The 23,315-nt window shown below is 43.4% G+C and overlaps 1 protein-coding gene across 1 annotated transcript; it reads right to left on the reverse strand.

The window, feature by feature from the left end:
* Positions 1–1,105: 1,105 nt before the first annotated feature.
* LOC110505698 (protein LBH) lies at positions 1,106–21,869 on the reverse strand. Its single transcript, XM_021585090.3, has 3 exons — positions 21,425–21,869; positions 13,865–13,967; positions 1,106–3,050 (listed from the first exon to the last, which is right to left on the reverse strand). The coding sequence occupies exons 1-3, from the start codon at positions 21,451–21,453 to the stop codon at positions 2,847–2,849; spliced, it is 336 nt and encodes a 111-aa protein (XP_021440765.1). The 5' UTR covers positions 21,454–21,869; the 3' UTR covers positions 1,106–2,846.
* Positions 21,870–23,315: the final 1,446 nt, after the last annotated feature.

The raw sequence follows: 23,315 nt of genomic DNA on the forward strand, positions 1-23,315 counted from the left end.
TGTACACAGCCCATCTGTAAATAGCACACCGGACTACCTCATATTTTTTCCCCCCTTTTGCAACCCAGCACATCATCATCTGCACATATGTCACTCCAGTGTTAATGCTAAATTGTAATCATTTTGGCCTGATGGCCTATTTATTGCCTTACCTCCCTAATCTTACATTTGCACACACTGTTTATAGATTTTTCTATTATGTTATTGACGGAAAGTTTGAGTATCCCATGTGTAACTCTGTTGTGTCGCACTGCTTTGCTTCATCTTGGCCAGGTCGCAGTTGTAAGTGAGATCTTGTTCTCAACTGGCCTACCTTGTTAAATAAAGGTGAAATAAAATAAAAACTTCTCCCTGCGGTCCCACGGCCTCATCATTATCAGCCTCTGTGTATCAATAACTATTTATGCACAGCTTTTGTTCCAGCAAGGGGAGAATGTCAGCTCATTGTTCTGTTTCCAGGAAGTGTCCCAAAGACCTTGGGAGTGCCCCCTGGACAATCTGGGAGGCCCTTGCCCCCCTCAGTCCCACCCCCTTCACTTTGAGGGACAGCTCCAGGTACAAGTCAATCAAACTTGACCAGACCATGTTACAAGCACAAAGCAGTGAATCACCTGTAAAGTGTGTTTTCATAGAGACTTTTAATTTGTTCCTGTGAAGTATAAGCATGTGTGTTTTCAGCATTGTACCATGTCACTGTTGCTAGCAACTCATAGCAATCTACGAATATCTTAACCGACTTCAGAATTAGCAATATGCTTCAGTAGGATGTAGAGATTAAATCATTTTAGTGCCTGAGAAGAGGGGGGAGGTTAGAAAACAGGAAGACGTGTGGTCTGTGCTGCTATATATATATATTACGTATACATGCATCAAGAACAAGGCAAGATAAAGACGCAATGATGTGCAGGAAGTAAAACCAAAGGCACTAGATCCTGTAACCATGGCACGTAAGGGGGATAAAATGTTGTTTTACAAAAGAAGTTTGCTTTCAAGAAACACACAATATGATGCACTATAGGGTTACCCCAGAAAAAGTGGATTTTACCCCATAGCAGTGGATCTGCTTTTGCAACCTCTGACATAGCACAAGGAATCAGTCAGACAGTTGAAAGCAAATTCAAATGTTTATTTACAACCTCTGTTCAGAGTAAAGTGGTCTAAATACAAAAAATTACAGCAAAATGGCAGCTAATCTCCCTGAGCTTTACAAAACCTCACAGGACTTGTGGGTGACAGCAGAGAGAGACAAATAGATATTCTGTACAGAGTTCTAATGCCATGTACAGGGAAATTAAATGTGCGAGAGAGAGAGAGACATACACAACGCTTCATATACAGTATCATAAATGAAATACATAAGTATTTTTTTCTCCAGAAAACAACATGCTTTTAACAATATACATCCTTCCAAGAAGACTGGACATGGAGCTGGTGATGTAGAATATAAATAGAGAGCAAAACACCGTTGGTCTTTCAAATGGCATACAAACCAAGTGGCAATTTATGAGACAGAATCAATGAGTTAACCAACTAACTAACTTTGACAAACTGACAGACACCGGTAACTGTTTTCAAGATCAGAAAATTAAGCTACTTTTGAGGACTGGTTAGTAACAGTGCAGAGTCCATGAACCAATGCCCAATTTTATGAACTGGAAAATTGGAGTTTCAGAAATGTACACAAGTTATCTGGCAAAGTTACTGACCACGCATCAACCTTACTGGTTGAACATTGAGGCTGACATACCCATCATGGATTTCAAGAGAACAGGAAGACTAGATTAGGGAACTCTGAGCTCAGGTGAGAATAACCTAGAACTCATTTTAGTCTCATGAATGTTTTGCGACAATAATAAAATAAACCAAATCAACAGTAACCTCAGGTATTGGTTCTGAGGGCAAACATATATTTACATGTCCTTCAGTGAGTCTTTGTCCATTATAGTGACACTGTTGGTTTTAAATCACTACATAATCTCAAAAATATATTGACTCTTACTGTCCCCCACTTCCAATACCTATCCAATGACATCAAGGGTACACAACAAGAACAAAATAAAAGCACATGAGTGCTTCAGGGCACAACCAGCCTTCATAACATACTGTACATATTATTCATTGTTACAGAATTAGGGAAGCGTTTCCTCTCTTTCCATCTCAGTGTAAAAAACTAGTACTTCACCCAACGGAGACCAAAGGTCTCCTTGTGTTTAGACAGTAACCCCTACTTCCTGTCAACCACCAGAATCCACCGAAACTAACAAAACAAACCCCACCAACCTATGCACAAGCACTGACTTTTAAAGACTGGCTATGAGATCCATAGACTGCAATGGCAATCATCGTCATGTATATTTCAATCCATATACGGAAGGAAAGTATGAAAAACAGAAGTCTGCTTGGGTACCACAGCAGTAGTCTATATGGGTATGAGGAGTCTCTGGAGTCATGTGGCCAGCAGATTTGACCGAATGGTGTGGGAACTGTATTATCCTGCAGTACTAGATTTGTCCATAAAGCCCAGAGCTGCTACCATTTAACTGGGCCTCTATTTTGGGGTTGGTTTAAACTGTGTGTGTGTGTGTGTGTGTGTGTGTGTGTGTGTGTGTGTGTGTGTACTTTCATGCATATGGAGTGTGAGTGTAAGGTAAAGCAACAGAGGTTAAATCTGGAGAGTAGATAAGGTACTGCATATTGCTTCTCTTGAGAGTGATGCTTTGGTGTCAAGGGAAGGAAAGTGAGCATCACTGACATGTGTGCCCCTGTTCAGTCTGTTTGAGTGGTTTAGGTGCAAGTGGGATCTCCTGCTGGTGTGTGTAGGAGGGTGGGTGGTGTCTGTTTGGCTTCTAGTGCTCGTTGTTCTGCGTCGGCTGTCCAGTTTGGCTTTTGCCATGGTTCTCCTCCTCCTCCTCCTCACAGACAATGAACTCCTCCGGTGGCCAACGCAGCTCACCGCTCTCCACTTCCCCCTCCGTGGGCTCCACTACGATGGACGGCAGGCGATCTTTCAGCTTACAGCAGCGCTCGAAGTCCGAGGGGTCCGGGAAGATCTGAGGAAAGGACAAAAACACAGTTAAAGTCCTGGGTGCCCGATCAGTCTTTCATGCGCCTAAATTTAATAGCTTCGGAAGGCATAGTGCCAAAGCTGCTTTTAAGTGCTTACAAATGGGGAGATTATACGAGAGCTAATCATAGTATAGCAAGTCTACAGTAAGTTTGTTACAGTCAAGACACAGAGCACATTTTAAGGCAGTAGAGCTTTCTCTTAGCTTAACCAAAAGAACACTAGGTGGTAGATATTGACAAGTAAAGTTTATTTGTCATATGCACAGGCTACATGTGGTACACAGTCAATGAAATGCTTACTTGCAGGTTCACTCTCATCAGGTTCACTCTGATAGGATGACTAAATAACCAATAATCCCATGATACTGAAAGCTAAGCAATGGGTATTATATCTCTGTGGAGTCTGCTCTTTAATGATTTTGTCTGCAATAAAAGCTAGACCTCAATGGGTTGTGGGTGTGCAATGCCAGACTTGCTGAAGAAGAACCCAGGAAGATGTGCAGACTTTTTTGGATCTAAAATGAAGAGCATGAGAGAGAGATACTCTGACAAGGGATTACAGCCATTCCTAGTCAAAGAACAGCATTTTTTTTGCTGTTTGGATGAAGTGGAAGAATATTTTTAGAGCTGCATATTTCAGTGGGAGACATTGGAAGGGGAAAGCGATGTTGCTGTCTGGGCAAAAAGCCCAGTGCAAATAAAGCATTAGATGAGGCTGAGAGGGAGACACAGTGAGAGAGAGGCAGGAGAGAGAAAGAGGGTCCAAGTCTCCCTGAATACCATGAGAGGGGGATGAGGAGGAAAAGGACTAAATGTCCTGAAAACTGCCATGTTTCAGTATGTTTGGCTGCGAGTGCCTGGTTAGTTGGACAGATTTAGCATTTGCATCTCCAGACATCAGCTTGAGTGTGTGCATATGTGGGAGTGAGTATGAATGTTAGTCAGTGCCTGTGTGTGTGAGTATGTGTGTTAGTGCATGTGTGCGCAGGGAGGTTTAGTATCTGCATATCCTTGCCTGTGTTGTGAATGTCTGTGCTGTGAAGGTCTGTGCGTCAGCACCGAGGGGGATGGCAGAGAGTGACCTTGCTATAAGACCCCCAGCAACATCATCACAGCTCAGTTCACTTCCAGCTGCAGGAAATGGCAACACATCGCTAGCGAGGCACAATGACAGCTATTTTGGGTTGTGGTAGGGTGGGGGTAGGGGGGGTGAAAGGAGCTTTGGGTGATCAGGAATCACTCAAGTGCAGACTCCAAATGAAGCTGCTGCAGAGAAGCCCTCACCTCCGTAACCAACATCCAGTTACTTTGCTCTATAAATGCCTCCATGCATCATTGTTTTGCTGATTTGTTTCTACAGCAACCCTCAAACATGGGGGTTATTCCAAAATGTAAGGCTGTGTTGCCTAACAGTCAGAGACGCAGTTGGCATTCAGGTGATGGACTCACAAATTGTATCAAAGTCAACATGTAATCCAAGATGGCGTAGCAGTCAGAAGTCTTTGCCCTGTCGTGTCCCTTGTATATATCGTTTTACATATTTTTCTTCGCATATCTTTTAAAACTATTTTGCTAAACCTCAACTTCTAAATACTCTCCTGCAACCCGCCTCACCCAATGTGGCATGGATCCGTTTTTTTTTCTTCTCCCCAAAAGTATTTATATTTACTTCGGATCTGGAATCCCTCAACTGAAGCTAGCCAGCTAACTACCAGCTATCAGTCAGCAAACCATTGCTAGCGGTCATCAGCTAACCTTTAGCTCGGAAAGCTCTCGCCAGTTCGAACAACGTGATTCTAACCAGAGCATAACGGACCAATTATTTATTTACACCCCCCCCACCCCATATCCCCGGATTCCTACCGCAAACTGAACATTTTCATCTGGATCTTCGCAACTAGCTCACCGCAATCCTGGGTGACTACTCCTGGCTAGCGTTTACATCCCTGAGCAAGCACCAATTAGCCTGAAGCTATCCCGGCCAGGGTTCCTGTACTACCACTGAAGCCTACTCCTGGGGTACAATTATCCGGACCCCTTCTACTGCCGGTACGGGGCACGGAACCCCGCCGATCCTCTACGACTGGAATAACGACAATCTGCCCGAGGACTCCAACAGGCCCATCAGGCGCGACGCCAGCTGAAGGCCTATTCTGTTAACCAGCTAGGCCTGCTAGCTACCTAGAGTTACTTGGATCCCTACTAATTACACGACTGGTCTATCGACGTCACCGCACGAAGAGGCAAAAACAGACTTACCCCATCGCGACGTCTCCCAAAAGCTAACTTGCCTGCCCCGGTCTGCTAACTGCTAGCTTGCCTGCCCCGGTCTGCTAACTGTTAGCTTGCCTGCCCCGGTCTGCTAACTGGGGTCTACAGTCAATCACGGATTACAAAAAGAAAACCAGCCCCGTCACGGACCAGGATGTCTTTCTCCCAGGAAGACTAAATAACTTTTTTGCCCGCTTTGAGGACAATACAGTGCCACTGACACGGCCCGCAACTAAAACATGCGGACTCTCCTTCACTGCAGCCGACGTGAGGAAAACATTTAAACGTGTCAACCCTCGCAAGGCTGCAGGCCCAGACGGCAACCCCAGCCGCGCCCTCAGAGCATGCGCAGACCAGCTGGCTGGTGTGTTTACGGACATATTCAATCAATCCCTATCCCAGTCTGTTGTTCCCACATGCTTCAAGAGGGCCACCATTGTTCCTGTTCCCAAGAAAGCTAAGGTAACTGAGCTAAACGACTACCGCCCTGTAGCACTCACTTCCGTCATCATGAAGTGCTTTGAGAGACTTGTCAAGGACCATATCACCTCCACCCTACCTGACACCCTAGACCCACTCCAATTTGCTTACCGCCCAAATAGGTCCACAGACGATGCAATCTCAACCACACTGCACACTGCCCTAACCCATCTGGACAAGAGGAATACCTATGTGAGAATGCTGTTCATTGACTACAGCTCAGCATTCAACACCATAGTTCCCTCTAAGCTCGTCATCAAGCTCGAGACCCTGGGTCTCGACCCCGCCCTGTGCAACTGGGTACTGGACTTCCTGACAGGCCGCCCCCAGGTGGTGAGGGTAGGCAACAACATCTCCACCCCGCCGATCGTCAACACGTGCGTTCTGAGCCCTCTCCTGTACTCCCTGTTCACCCACGACTGCGTGGCCACGCACGCCTACAACTCAATCATCACGTTTGCGGACGACACAACAGTGGTAGGCTTGATTACCAACAACGACGAGACAGCCTACAGGGAGGAGGTGAGGGTCCTCGGAGTGTGGTATCAGGAAAATAACCTCACACTCAACATCAACAAAACTAAGGAGATGATTGTGGACTTCAGGAAACAGCAGAGGGAACACCCCCCTATCCACATCGATGGAACAGTAGTGGAGAGGGTAGTAAGTTTTAAGTTCCTCGGCGTACACATCACAGACAAACTGAATTGGTCCACCCAAACAGACAGCATCGTGAAGAAGGCGCAGCAGCGCGAGAGCATCCTGTCGGTCTGTATCACCGCCTGGTACGGCAACTGCTCCGCCCACAACCGTAAGGCTCTCCAGAGGGTAGTGAGGTCTGCACAACGCATCACCGGGGGCAAACTACCTGCCCTCCAGGACACCTACACCACCCGATGTCACAGGAAGGCCATAAAGATCATCAAGGACAACAACCACCCGAGCCACTGCCTGTTCACCCCGCTATCATCCAGAAGGTGAGGTCAGTACAGGTGCATCAATGCTGGGACCGAGAGATTGAAAAACAGCTTCTATCTCAAGGCCATCAGACTGTTAAACAGCCACCACTAACATTGAGTGGCTGCTACCAACACACTGACTCAACTCCAGCCACTTTAATAATGGGAATTGATGGGAAATGTAAAATATATCACTAGCCACTTTAAACAATGCTACCTAATATAATGTTTACATACCCTACATTATTAATCTCATATGTATACGTATATACTGTACTCTATATCATCTACTGCATCTTTATGTAATACATGTATCACTAGCCACTTTAACTATGCCACTTTGTTTACATACTCATCTCATATGTATATACTGCACTCAATACCATCTACTGTATCTTGCCTATGCCGCTCTGTACCATCACTCATTCATATATCTTTATGTACATATTCTTTATCCCCTTACACTTGTGTCTATAAGGTAGTAGTTTTGGAATTGTTAGCTAGATTACTTGTTGGTTATTACTGCATTGTCGGAACTAGAAGCACAAGCATTTCGCTACACTCGCATTAACATCTGCTAACCATGTGTATGTGACAAATAAAATTTGATTTGATTTGCTAGCTTGCCTACCCCGGTCTGCTAACTGCTAGCTTGCCTGCCCCGGTCTGCTAACTGCTAGCTTGCCTGCCCCGGTCTGCTAACTGTTAGCTTGCCTGCCCCGGTCTGCTAACTGCTAGCTTGCCTGCCCCGGTCTGCTAACTGCTAGCTTGCCTGCCCCGGTCTGCTAACTGCTAGCTTGCCTGCCCCGGTCTGCTAACTGCTAGCTTGCCTGCCCCGGTCTGCTAACTTGTCTGCCCCGGTCTGCTAACTTGTCTGCCCCGGTCTGCTAACTTGTCTGCCCGGTCTGCTAACTGCTAGCCCCTGCTAACTGCTTGCTTGCTAACCCGGTCTACAAACTGCTAGATTGCTTAGCCCCAGCCTACTAACTGTTAGCATCGGCCTGCTAACTGTTTGAATCACCGTGTCTCCAGTCAGCTCAACCACTCACTGGACCCATATGTTCCCTTGGCTACGCATGCCTCCCTCTAATATCAATATGCTTCGTCCATTACTGTCCTGGTTAGTGATTACTGTCTTATTTCACTGTAGAGCCTCTAGCCCTGCTCAATATGCCTTAACAAACCATGTTGTTCCACCTCCTACGTATGCGACGACATCACCTGGTTTAAACATCTCTAGAGACTCTCTCTCATCATTACTCAATGCCTAGGTTTACCTCCAATGTACTCACATCCTACCGTACCTTTGTCTGTACACTATGCCTTGAATCTATGCTATCATGTCCAGAAACCTGCTCCTTTTACTCTCTGTTCAGAATGTGCTACATGGCCAGTTCGTATAGCCTTTAGCCGTACCCTTATCCTACTTCTCCTCTGTTCATCTGGTGAAGTGGAGGTTAATGCAGGTCCTGCAGTGCCTAGCTCCACTCCCAAACCCCCAGGTGCTCTCATTTGTTGACTTCTGTAACCGTAAAAGCCTTGGTTTCATGCATATTAACATTAGAAGCCTACTCCCTAAGTATGTTTTACTCACTGCTTTAGCACACTCTGCCAACCCAGATGTCTTAGCCATGTCTGAATCCTGGCTTTAGGAAAACCACCAAAAACCCTGAAATCTCCATCGCTAACTATAACATTTTCCGCCAATATAGAACTACTAAAGGGGACGGTGTTGCAATCTACTGCAAAGATAGCCTGCAGAGTTCTGTATTACTATCCAAGTCTGTACCCAAACAATTCAAGCTTCTACTTCTAAAAATTCACCTTTCCAGAAACAAGTCTCTCACTGTTGCCACTTGCTATAGACCTCCCTCTGCCCCCAGCTGTGCCCTCGATACCATATGTGAATTGATTGCCCACCCCATCTATCTTCTGAGCTTGTGCTACTAGGTGACCTAAACTGGGACATGCTTAACACCTCGGCCATCCTACAATCTAAGATTGACACCCTCAATCTCACACAAATGATCAATGAACCTACCAGCTACAACCCCAAATCAGTAAACGCGGGCACCGTCATAGATGTCATCCTAACTCGCCCTCCAAATACACCTCTGCTGTTTTCAATCAAGATCTCAGCGATCACTGCCTCATTGCCTGCATCCGTAACAAGTCTGCGACCAAACAACCACCCCCTCATCACTGTCAAACACTCCCTTAAACACTTCTTTAAGCAGGTCTTTCTAAATCGACCTGGCCGGGGTATCCTGGAATGACATTGACCTCATCCCGTCAGTAGATGATGCCTGGCTATTCTTTAAAAGTACCTTCCTCACCATCTTAAATAAGCATGCCCTACTCAAATTTTGAACTAGGAATATAGTCCTTGGTTCACTCCAGACCTGTCTGCCCTTGACTAGCACAAAAACATCCTGCGGCGTTCTGCATTAGCATCGAATAGCCCCGTGATATGCAACTTTTCAGGGAAGTTAGGAACAAATATACACAGGCAGTTAGGAAAGCTAAGGCTAGCTTTTTCAAACAGAAATTTGCATCCTGTAGTACTAACTCAAAAAAATTATGGGACACTAAAGTCCTTGGAGAATAAGAGCACCTCCTCCGAGCTGCCCACTGCTCTGAGGCTAGGAAACACCGTTACCACCGATAAATCCACTATAATTGAGAATGTCAATAAGCATTTCTCTACGGCTGGCCATGCTTTCCACCTGGCTATCCCTACCCCGATCAACTGCCGGCACCCTCCACAGCAACCCGCCAAAGCCCCCACCATTTCTCCTTCACCCAAATCCAGATAGCTGATGTTCTGAAAGAGCTGAATAATCTGGACCCATACAAATCAGCTGAGCTAGACAATCTGGACCCTCTCTTTCTAAAATTATCTGCCGAAATTGTTGCAACCCCTATTACGAGCCTGTTCAACCTCTCTTTCGTACCGTCTGAGATTCCCAAAGTTTGGAAAGTTGCCACGGTCATCCCCCTCTTCAAAGGGGGAGACACTCTAGACCCAAACTGCTACAGACCTATATCTAACCTACCCTGTCTTTCTAAGGTCTTCGAAAGCCAAGTTAACAAACAGATTACAGACCATTTCGAATCCCACCGTACCTTCTCCGCTATGCAATCTGGTTTCAGAGCTGGTCATGGATGCACCTCAGCCACGCTCAAGGTCCTAAATGACATCATAACCACCATCGATAAGAGACATTACTGTGCAGCCGTGTTCATCGACCTAGCCAAGGCTTTCGACTGTCAATCGCAACATTCTCATTGGCAGACTCGACAGCCTTGGTTTCTCAAATGATTGCCTCGCCTCGTTTACAAACTACTTCTCTGATAGAGTTCAGTGTGTCAAATCGGAGGGCCTGTTGTCCGGACCTCTGACAGTCTCTATGGGTGTGCCACAGGGTTCAATTCTCAGGCCGACTCTCTTTTCTGTATACATCAATGACGTTGCTCTTGCTGCTGGTGATTCTCTGATCCACCACTACGCAGACGACACCATTCTGTATACTTCTGGCCACTCTTTGGAAACTGTGTTAACTAACCTCCAGACAAGTTTCAATGCCATACAACTCTCCTTCCGTGGCCTCCAACTGCAAGTAAAACTAAATGCATGCTATTCAATCGATCACGGCCCGCACCTGCTCGCCCGTCCAGCATCACTACTCTGGCCGGCTCTGACTTAGAATACGTGGACTGGGTGTCTGGTTAGACTGTAAACTCTCCTTCCAGACTCACATTAAGCATCTCCAATCCAAAATTAAATCTAGAATCGGCTTCCTATATCGCAACAAAGCATCCTTCACTCATGCTGCCAAACATACCCTCGTAAAACTGACCATCCTACCGATCCTCGACGTCGGTGATGTCATCTATAAAATAGCCTCCAACACTCTACTCAACAAACTGGATGCAGTCTCACAGTGCCAACCGTTTTGTCACCAAAGCCCCATACACTACCCACCATTGCGACCTGTACGCTCTCGTTGGTTGGCCCTCGCTTCATACTCGTCGCCAAACCCACTGGCTACAGGTTATCTACAAGTCTCTGCTAGGTAAAGCCCCACCTCATCTCAGCTCATTGGTCACCATAGCAGCACCAACTTGTAGCACATGCTCCAGCAGGTATATCTCACTGGTCACCCCCAAAGCCAATTCCTCCTTTGGTCATCTTTCCTTCCAGTTCTCTGCTGCCCATGACTGGAACGAACTGCAAAAATCTCTGAAGCTGGAGACTCACATCTCCCTCACTAGCTTTAAGCACCAGCTGTCAGAGCAGCTCACAGATCACTGCACCTGTACATAGCCCATCTGTAAACAGCCCATCTACCTACCTACCTCATCCCCATACTGTATTTATTTATCGTGCTCCTTTGCACCCCAGTATCTCTACTTGCACATTAACCTTCTGCCGATCTACCATTCGTGTTTAGTTACTATATTGTAATTACTTCGCCACCATGGCCTATTTATTTCCTTAACTTACCTCATTTGCACTCACTGTATATAGACTTTTTGTTTTATTTTGTTCTACTGTATTATTGACTGTATGTTTTGTTTATTCCATGTGTAACTCTGTTGTTGTGTGTCGAATTGATGTGCTTTATCTTGGCCAGGTCGCAGTTGCAAATGAGAACGTGTTCTCAACTAGCCTACCTGGTTAAATAAAGGTGAAATATATATTTTTTTAAAAACAGTACATTTTGAGAAGGAGCCCCCTGAGGGGGAAGAAGCATTATCGTGCCCTCTTCAAGACTGTGGACCATGATAGATCCTTAGTGATGTGGATTGAGGAATTTTAAGCTCTCGACCCACACCACTACAGCCCTGTCGATGTGAAAGGGGGCGTGTCGGCCCTGTATTCCACGAGCAGCTCCTTTGTCTTTGTGACGTTGAGGGAGAGGTTGTTGTCCTGGCACCACACGGCCAGTTCTCTGACCACCTCCCTATAGTCTCATTGGCATCGTTGATCAGGCCTTACACCGGTGGTGTCTGCAAACTTAATGGTGTTGGAAGTCGTGCGCGGCCATGCAGTCATGGGTGAAGAGGGACTACAGCAGGGGACTAAGCACACTCCCATGAGAGGCCCGCGTGTTACGGGTCAGCGTGGCAGATGTGTTGTTTCCTACCCTTACCACCCAGGGGCGTCCCGTTAAGAAGTCCAGGATCCAGTTGCAGAGGGAGGTGTTCAGATCCAGGGTCCATAGCTTAGTGTTGACCTTGGAGGTCACTATGTTTTTGAATGCAGAGATGTAGTCAATGAACAGCATTTTCACATAGGTGTTCCTTTTGTCCAAGTGGGAAAGGGCAGTGTGGAGTGCAATAGAGATTGCGTCATCTGTGGATCTAAGCAATGACCAGTCTTTCAAAGAATTTCATGGCTACAGATGCGAGTGCAATGGGGCGATAGCCATTTAGACATTACCTTGGCGTTCTTGGGCGCAGGGACTATATCGATCTGCTTGAAATACGTAGGCTTTACAGACTGGGTCAGGGAGAGGTTGAAAATGTTAGTAAAGACACTTGTCAACTGGTCAGCGCATGCTCCGAGTACAAGTCCTGGTAATCCGTCTAGCCCTTGGCTACAGAGAGCATGATCACAGTCATCCGTAACAGCTGGTGCTCTCACGCATGGTTGAGTGTTGCTTGCCTCAAAGCGAGTATAGATGGCATTTAGCTCGTCTGGTGCCCCGCTCCTTGAAAGCGGTAGGTCGTCTTTAGCTCAGTGTGGCTGTTGCCTTTAACCCATGGCTTCTGTTTGGGATATGTACGTACGGTCGGTCATGTAGGAGATGACAATGTTAATGCACTTATTATTGAAGCTGGTGACTGATGTGGTAAACTCCTCAATGACATTGGATGAGTCTTGCAACATATTCCAGTCTGTGCTAGCGAAACAGTCCTGTAGCTTAACATCCGCTTCATTGGATCACATCACTGGTACTTCCCATTTGAGTTTTTTTCTTGTAAGCAGGAATCAGTAGGATATGGTCAGATTTGTCAAATACAGGGCGAGGCAGAGCTTTGGATGCGTCTCTGTTTGTGGAGTACATGTGATCTGTTTTTTTTTCGCCTCAAGTTGCACAGGTGACATGCTGGTAGAAATGAGGTTTCCTGCATTAAAAACACCAGCCACTAGGAGTGCTGCCTCCTAGTGGCCTCACAGGACAGACATAGCTTGGGTGTAAATTGACCCTTCCTAAAGGGTCAGTCTGCATCATCTGGGACTCTGACACGTACAGTCACAGACACTCATAAAGGAGTGGTTTTGCCTTAAAATGGCTCAGATTCTTTCCAAACAATAAAACTGGTCAAGACCACCTGATGGCCTGCTAACTCCTATTCATGTCCTTTGCATGTTTTTAAAAGTCTGTGCAATCATCTCGAACTCCCTGCAAAGCTGCACTCCATCTCAAGGCAAATACAATTTTTTTCTTAAATATCCCCCCTTGAAATCCCAATCAAAAGGTTGTTTGCATAACTTGTTATAACAATAATAATGCTAATGATTAGACCTCCTGGTTAGAAAACAAACCTCTCCTTACCCATGTTCCCACTGGGTGAGCTGCTTACATTAAGAACCATGATGGAACATGCAGCCCTGTCCTTAATCCAACCTCAATCTTTTGTTAAAAATCCAAGACCATTTTTGGGTTACTAATGGTGGCGAGGACTTTGAACAGGGACGTGTACCATAAACCAATTAAAACTAGTTCACCCTCTGCCTCCTAGTTTGGCTTCCCCCTTATAAAAGGGATCTACAGTGTGACCATTTTACTCGCATATGCGCCTAAATATTTTCCTGTGCGACCTGGAATTTGTATTAAGCAGTACCAGAGTGCCTAAAAAAAATAAAAAGTAGGATTCTAGCTTTATTACATTAAATATTTTTAAGTGTACTCCTATATTTCTCTGTGTGTGCTTAGATTTTCCAATTTAAGCATACAAGTACTTCTTGTAAAAACGGTCAGAGTAGAGCCCTGCCCTTATGGGTTATATACCATGATTTTGCTGCAAACCAAGTTCCCTTTAGGACAAAAACTGGTGTTAGTATGCGTGTTAGTTACCTGGAAAGAGAGCCGGTCCTTACTGGGGCTGAGCCTTATGTCCTCCATGGGGGTGCTACTGATCATCACCTCAGTCATGTCTCCGCTAGGCACAAACACTGGGCTGGACAGAGACATAAGGGAAAGGACTGGGTTATTCCACCATTCAGGATCCAATATCAGTGTCAAACTTTCACACTGAGGAGCAGAATACAATCATTTCAAATTCCTTATATTGAGCAAACCAGGAAGCACCATTTTCATGTTTTTAATTTACTGATAGCCAGGGCACAATCCAACACTTAAACATAATTTACAAACAAAGCATGTGTATTTAGTGAGTCCGCCAGATCAGAGACAGTAGGGATGACCAGGGATGGTCTATTGATAAATGGGTGAACTGAACCATTTTCCTGGCCTGCTAACCATTCAAAATGTAACAAGTACTTTTGGGTGTCAGGGAAATCGTAAAAATTACATTATTTTCTTTAGGAATGTAGTGAAGTAAAAGTTGTCAAAAATATAAATATTAAAAAAATTAAAACGACTTAAATATTTTTACTTGAGTACTTTACATCAATGCAGAGTTGGTACATGTGTCCCAATCATAGTGCTGTACAAGAGGCCGCATAATGGAGAACGGATAGGTTGGTGCAATATCATTTACATGTAGCTATTACTTTGGCAAGCGTTATGCAAATTAATCCTATCAGCGAGAATGACAGAGTACGACTTTCAGTCATGTAGTTGCATGAGATTTGGCCCTTTGGTATTATTTTTGCAATGAAAAAGCTACACATAAGCCTTGTTCAGTATTTTGTTTAGTCTCTATGCATGCATTTGCTTTCATTTTGTCTGACCACTGACAGGCTCTGCAGCATACATTTGGTGCACTGCAAAGCTACACCACCACTGATATGTGGTTTGCATTGGGTAGCCATATCTAAATACAGGACGAGGTATGCTTCAACTAGGAGAGAGGGGACACAGTCATAGCGAGAATGCATTGTGGGCGTGCAGTGCAATTTGACTGGGACTGAAAACATTCCATTTTAGTTGAAGTAAGGCGCACTGTATATGCACTGTAAGAAATAACTGAACAGGAGGATTGAACTGAGGTACTATGTGGGAGGAAATATATTCTTGGGATGTTTGACAACCAAGACGGCAGCCGAGCAGAGCGAGAATCTCAAGCTTTCTATTTCAAGTCTGGTGGCACAGCGGCCAGTGTCCACAGGACTGCGGTCAGGGTGGCCAACCCACCATAGGGGACAGGAAACAGAACATAGATCACAACCTGCCTCAGATGAGCAGAACAAGAACATACTTGTTCCAAATACAACAAGTCAGTTTGTTTCTGCAAAAAAATGAATATTGGGTGCCATTAACCTCCTTTTACAGTAGAAACAATTGAAGGTTTAGTGGTTGGTCATGTCAACATACCGCAGCCATGACCAACGAAACATTTTAGGTTAAACCAATGAAGTGCACTTCAAAAAAGGAGCCTACATTATATTCATATATATGTTGCTCCGGATGGATTCTTCATCTCAACTTCATCTTAAAAGCTCTCTTTTCCAAATATTTGTCAAGTTGCCTCTGAGGTATTTTGACAGTACTGCTATGTACAATGTCAGACAAGACCCTGAACTGGACTTCAAGACTCTTTATGGAGAAATCAACAGTGGAACCTCAGTGACACTTTCAGTTTGTAAACGTTCTGTGATCGGAAAATTAAAATGTTTTCACCATAAGAGATTGTGGGCAAAAATAGAGATGTGTCGTATGACTCATACTTTGCTACTCACTCATGTTCCTTCACTGCTTTGTTGAATTCTTTCTAAGACATCCATGTTTATTATTCAAGAACCTATTAATTCCCACACAGTAAAGATAAGACAGTCTGCAGTGGGAATCAAGACCTTTCATCAAAAGTGTTCCCTCATACTCTGATTGGAGAAAAACAAATGGGAGATCAACAACCATTCTTTCATTCTATGGGGATTAAGTTAAAGATTAACTCTTTAAATTTATGTCAATCCAAAAATAGCAAATAAAGCCCTTAGGCCATCCACATTTTCCAAAACGTCACTTTCATGTAAAAAGGCTTGGCCTTATGGTACCACAATAAAAAAGTACAGAGGTGGATGTATTCATTCCTTAGAATAAGGGACAAAGCTCCTATACATTATATAGTTCATCTATCCTGAATCTGTCAGAAAGAAAAAGTCAATTGCTTCAAACTGAAAAGGAGAGATGCTGTGTAAATAGATTTTTTTTCACACAACACATTGCCACACCCTGAAGCAATGGCTACTGCTGTTTAACCATCAATATTTCCATTTCCAAATGTACATACCATGTGTCACATTCAAATTGGGAGAAGGAAAACTATTTTTGTGCAGGTGGGGGCCACAGGGTGAAAGCACAAGCCAAGACCCAATGGCAGAATAGGTTTCTGGAATCTTCTCATACGTTTATAAACTAGTCGACCTGGTTCAACAACAACAATAGCAGGAAATCTAAAAATAAAAACTAGTCCAAAGGATATGCAAGGTTGTGTGTGGAAAATATGTCAAAAGACCCATTTCATTCTTGAGACAGGAGAGAGGGTAAGCCAGAGACACATGGAGAGGGATGGACATCGAGTGGTGACAGCACAGACCTGTGCAGAAGTGCGGGGAGGAAGATAACTCTGCCTTTGCCAGTCATATTTCTGCTCGGGGATCGTATAAACATCCTGCTCAGCTAAGAATAACAGAACATCGTCCTAATAGAACAAAGGGGCACAATGAGAAGTGGAGGAACACATGTACTGTAATAATTCAACCAGTGAGAGAACATACCATTCAAATCCATTACTGCTAAAAGTTTCTGCCCGATGTTACAAAACGTGTCCTTTTTTTCAAAAAAAGAATGTGAAAATGTCTCCCTCAAGGAGCCATGTTAAGTGTTCTGTATAATTAAACAACTCCAATTGTATAAGGATAATGATTAACATGGGCTATGCAGTTAAGAAACACTTCACAAGTTCATTGTGCATTAGTTGGCCTTTGTGCAAACTAATGTTGAGGCCAAGAGGTGAAATATTGTGCATTCCTACTTCTACCCTGGCAGCACCCATCAAAGTACAAATTAATTCTAAAAGGGCACCACAAATTCTATAATGACCACTGCCAAAGATCAGTTAAGGCACTCCACTTGTCAAGGACACATTTACTCAAAACCACTTTAAAATTATCTTAATCTTAGACCAGGATTGGGCTGAGATGACTCCTTTGACTATTGCCAATTAGAACTTCTGTCTGGACTTGCTGTCCCATCTTCCATGGGCATGCAACATGACCAGGTACTGGCCAGCTTGGCACTTCAGTGACTATCTTTAGCACGGTCAACAGAAACAACTAGGCCTACATACTGTACACAGTCACATGTTCATATGGACTAATGCCATTCCTATGTGGGCTAATGCCAGTCCTAGACACATTCCAGTCACGGGTCTGGCATGGGCATGAGACGGGGCATCTCAGACTGACACGTGTCCTGGCTAAATAAATAAAACTAAGGATCACAGAGATTGCCTGCTGCTTTGGCTGATCATTAGAGCACGTGTGAAGGTCTGTCTGTCCAACATTACATTTACAGTGTCAAAGATATTTTTAGAAGAATCTGTGGTGAGGACAGTGTGACGACTCCAATTCCTGGATCGATGCCAGTCAGGATTTGTTCTTTAGGGTAGGTATCTCTACAAAGCTGCACAATCCCATCAACTCTAAATGGTAGATGACTCAGTAACTAAAAATAATATTACCCTACCCTCTATGCTGTATCATCCTCCAAGTGTGTATGGTATGGAAACTAATTGAGGACACATTGTTCTACAGTCTTGCCAAGTCATCTGCCAGTCTGTGCTGACAGAGACAAAACGTATATCCCCATAGCAACGCGAGTGCACACGATAGGATATTACGTCTTGCATAATTAACACTGTTTCCCCTCTACTCCTCCCGAGTCTCGCTATGTGCATTATACATCTGAGGAGGCTTGGCGAAAAGGCGAAGCTGCTGCTGAGATTCCATACCAACACTGGGCGGTAACACTATTTGTATAGTCCATCTGTAGATGTTCTACAGACTACCTGTTCTACAGACTACCTTTTCTAGCACAAGAGCTACTTTAAAAAAATTAAAAACATGTCACAAGACATCTTTCATATAGGCAAATTCTTATCCTCTCCACTCCCCTGCAACTCTTCACTGGGTCATTATTGTACAAGAGAAAGTAGTGCACTGTTTTCTGTCAATATACAGTACCTGGTCAAATAATTGTTAATAAAAAAAACTATGGGGGGGCCCACATAAAATCTGTGATTTGTTTTCCAAATGATGTTCCCAGTAAAAATTGCTGGATTAATTTTTTTTTCTTCACTCAAATGAACAATTGTTCATAGAAAAACAACAAAATTGGATGTTGAGTGTCAATGATTAAATCATATGAGAATACAATTTCTTTTTTTGGTCTGGAAGAAAATGAACGCATTTAGATTAGAGTGCAATTCCCCTTTAATCTGTCCCTTTAATTGCACATCTAGGGAGTGAGGAATATGCAGTCTAGCGAAGGTTCTGTACCGCTGCTGCTCATTTAATGGCAAAGTTTGCAAATAACAAATAATACTACTTCGCAGTTAACATTTAATTGAGAAGGTTTTGGGTAAGGTATCTCTGTCAACCCACCAGACGGTTATCACATCAACTGGCTCCACTTGGAGTCATAGACAAATGTGCGCACCACACAGGCAGACAGGCAATACTGCTGTAAATTAATTGCCAGATAAGATTTTTAAGCCAATAGTGGCTAACCAGGGCTGGGATCATGTCAACGTTCCATTGATTAGATATTAGTTGGGAGCTTGCAGTGTCTGATACTTGTGAGATTGGTTTATGACAGTTGGCAGTGGAACACGTGAAAATTGTATTTACTTTCAGAATTGTTTGGCGAACTATTCATAGGTGAGCTGCAAGCTACTGGTAGCAAGCGATCGACCTGTTGGAGACCCGTGATCTACAGTAACATTTCAATGAACTATCCTCACCTTGCCCCTAACCCTTATTCTAAACCTAACCGCAGGGTCGGCTCTAGCTTTTTTGGGGCCCTAAGCGAGATTTGGTTGGGGGCCCCTCCCCACCTCACAGGTTCAACATTTTAGTGCCCCCCCCCCCCCTCGACAGCGGAGAGAAATATTTACATTTTAAAACCTTGTTCCAAATATCTCTAACGGTCACCCCAAGTTTTATGCACGCGATGTCAGCATGCACTCACTGTTCCAAAAAGTGATTGTTACGCAACAGGACAGTTAACACGTGCTGCCTATTTCTAACAAGTTGTATTTTATAACACTAGTTTGAATTGAGTTATGTTCTGTATGTAATTTACATGGAATTAGCCCATTTCAGTGTTGCCGACAATTTATGTTTGAGGGTTTATTGAACCGGACAAACTTCCCTCTTCGAGGAGATCTGTTCCCCATTTTTTCCTTCTGCGCATCAAGTATGTAGACATTTGCGTAATCTTGCATGATCTGACACATTTTCTGGATGGCACTCACATTGCCCCCATTGTTGTTACATATGAGGAGAAACTGCTGATGCACAACCAAATTTCCAACTTGCACTTTGTGTATTCTACTATTCTAAGAAGACCGCTTATGCCTGGAGCTGGATGGCCCTGCCTAACAGTAACCTTAGCAAGCAGTTGCTTATCAATATAGCTTGTTGATAGCATGACCAGCTGTAGAGCATCTACAGATGGAAAATCTGGACTATCCAAATAAAAGTGTGACCGCTGGGCTGCCTGGCGACCGGTCAAATCACACAACCTGGAGGCGTGTGTGTGTGTGTGTGGAATTAATGGGCCATATCTAGATTTCTGCTCCAGCCCATAGGCTTCCTTGCTGAGCTCAGCCTTCTCAGAATATAGGAAACACTGTTACTGTGTTACTGACTGGACAGAACATGCTAATGTTTAGGTCCAGCTCCAGCACAACTTGAGTCCATAATTCCAAGGTGCCAAAGCAGAGGCATTTGATCCACAATGACCTGATCACTTTATAGGAGAATTACGTGTTCTTGTTTCAAGAGTTCAAACGTGTAAAAAGAGCAGGTCTTCCTGTTTACCAGGGGTGAGATAGTGTGAGTCGTCACTCACCTACAAGTGTAATACCCATAAATGCAACAACTGCCCCTGGCAAAACATTGAAAGCTATCAAATGGCTCCCATGGGACTGCACTTATGAATTATAACATGATAAACCTGAAACAACTTTTTTTTTTTCCTGCAGTGAGCTTTGAAAAATAAACTGCAAAGTGCTATATTAGGCAGCAATGCATGGGGAAACAAAAGGGTCCCCCATGTAGCAGTGGTATCTGAAGAACAGCGAAGCACACAAAGCGGAGATGAGAAGCTTTGTGGTTACTGTAAGTCACAGGGTCGGGTCTTCACTTCCTGGTGCACGCAAACAGACTTGCAGAGTAAAAAAAAAATGAATAAAAAAATAAGCAAAAAACTGCATTGCATGAAGTCTTGGACGAAGTCTTCTAATCCTTAATGCAATGTTACAAGCCTATATGGAGGTCGGAGTACCCAGAGTAAAATGGAGAGATTGAGTCACAGGCCTCCTCTGGGTGATGGATGGACTGTCAATGGGTTAAGAGCCTCATTCCACCTCCCTCTATTGCACCCCACCACAATAGCTCACCAATAAAAGGTCAATTGTCTAACCACTAAAGGTCAAACAATGTGAAACAGTAGTGTGGTTGAACAGTTCCATATCATTGCTTGACGAGAAACCAAGGTAGGCTCATGTTATTACTTCTGCAATTATCAGTAGTTTGACTAAAAGGCATTGCATCGCGAAAACATTAGGTTGCCAATCTAGGATGTGCATGTTGACCTTTATTTTCATGAATCTTGCCCTGGAGGCAGAACTGAGTGATCTCGGCTAGATGTCAAAATGTATTATATTGTAAAAATGATTGAAAACAAAAAATGTGCATTTGGTTTAAAGTTAGGTTTCAAATCCAGTTATGACTTGGTGACTGTGCCAACTAGTGAACACTCTGCAAAAAACGTTAACCTGCCTATGATGTCCCCTTATGAAAGGAAAAGGGTCAACCTCAGACATGGCACCTGGATAAGGAGTCTTGGAGGACAGCTTGACACCTGTCACCATTTGAAAAACAGACCTCCAAAAATGTGGAGTGCTTTGTTTGTTATCTGACCTTTCTTTCAGGTGGCTTTATAAAGGTTCTAAAACAAAAACAACGCCACTGACTGCACCCTGACACATTCAAGCGCGCAGTTGTAATGGTTTGAAGCAGTAAATACTTTCTTCTGATTTACATACATTCTTCCAAGCATCTTAGTTTTCTATTGATTATACCTGTTATGGCCATTAGCAAATATAAAGGCAATGCTAAAAATCACAGGCTACATGCAATAATGAAACTTGATTCCAAAATGTTTCATCAACATCGAACTGAAGTCTCGGGTGTAAAAAAAATACATGCCAAAAATCATACTTACCAGTATATTTGGTCAGAATATACAGACATGAATTCACACGTGCAGTTGATTATGATTATTAAGGAATTACTTCGATATTGACGCCTTCTTTAAAAAAAAATAACGTTCCGCCTGTCACACGTAAATTAAAAGCGAGCGTTTGTACAGAAAAGCAGTACTCGAAGCTGAGTCGTGACCTTGGTTAAGCAAACAGCTCTCGTGTATTTTGCCTTTTTTATATCTCGACTAGGAGAAAATACATTTTATATAAGAGGCGTGTACTGTCACTGCAGACACACCCCCTTCACACGGGCTCCAAATTCTTCAATGGCAGCAGGATCACTACGGACCAATCAAAGGACAGGTGCCACGTACCAGCGGTGACGATAGCAAGGGATAAACAATTTCGTTAAAAAAAGAAACCATAAATGATACTGCGTCATGCTCTTCATCAGAGAGGATGAGTGAAAGCAAGAGGTTTAACTCTCGCCAAAATACGTTAAAAAAAAAGAACCACAATGCATTTCTATGGGTTTATTTTGGACCTGAACTAGTCGCCTTTGGGACAACTATTACCATTGTTAGGGTGAGCATCTCGTCATTATAGAAAAATATGTATCTTCATTGATAAATCACTAAGGCAATATGAAATTAACCCGGATGAACAAAAAATAGTCACAACATTGTCTACTTATTTCTCATTTTCATCACGATTTATATATGTAACACAGGTCAGAATATCCAAGTGTTTATGTCCAAATAAATATACATTTGTTTTTCAATTATTGTAAGTATATTTGCCAAACTGGAGGGGTTGATGATACGGCACCAGAGCAGGAAATTAAGCTATTTTTCTGAATACATTGACATACAAATGTCACCGGTTAAGACCAAGAAACCCGGAATGCAGATTTTAGGCTAAACAATACTGAAAATGTTAAGATCACAAGTCATCAGAGGTAACCTATATACAATATTTACAAGACCATGTAAAGGTTCAAGCTGGGGCATGTGAAATTACAGTCCTCTCTAGCCCTGTTCTGTTCTGTTCTGTTCTGTGTGTATGTATTCTATCACCACCTTGTGGCCGTAGTTATTTTAACTGACCCATAATTATTCTAGCTGACTGTTCCCCATAACTTCAAAAGAAGATCATTGAAAGTGTGCAAAGCCTTCATGGAATCGAAAAGTAGGACAGCATATGTATTGACAGGGTGACATTTTTATTGCAACACGTTTTAGAGGGGCATCTTTTCTGAAATTCAACATCAAGAAAGAGAGGAACATTTGTGTGCTTGCCAGGAAAGACCTTTACAGTTATCAACAAGGCACGTTAACCTGTAGTCATTCAATTTAATTTAAGTCAGAAATGTAAATTTAGGATTTTCCACCATTTAGTGGACATTAGGGACAAAGTCAGTCAGACACAATAATGAATAGTACACACATCTTTGTGGTTTGACTTTGAATTCCAAAAATCCTTAAAGGTGCAATATACAGAAATCACTCTGCCATTTCCTGATTGCAAAAATTCTAGTAGTTTGCCTAATTTCAGTTTATGTGACAAAACAAGCAATTTTGTAGAATGTCATTGTACCATATAAACCACTGTGAAATATATTTTTTATAACCAAAAATATTGTATTTTCAGCTGTTTGAAACGGCTGTATCAAACCGAAAGTAAAAGATGCAAAAACGAAACTTAAATAGCGCACATAGAACAGATCTACAGCTTCTTAGACTTGCTTTTAATGAGAATGACAGGTCTATAACTCACATGTCTATGTACATTTGGTCGGGTTACCCTAGAAGTTATATATTGCAGCTTTAAGGATATTTTACAGTGACTGGTGTATTTTTCAGTAACATCTGGATGGGCATTAAGAGAATCATACGAAAGGACATAAGATGG

Source organism: Oncorhynchus mykiss, chromosome 25 (assembly GCF_057628025.1).
Source record: "Oncorhynchus mykiss isolate SJ-2025 chromosome 25, ASM5762802v1, whole genome shotgun sequence".
Lineage (NCBI taxonomy): Eukaryota > Metazoa > Chordata > Actinopteri > Salmoniformes > Salmonidae > Oncorhynchus > Oncorhynchus mykiss.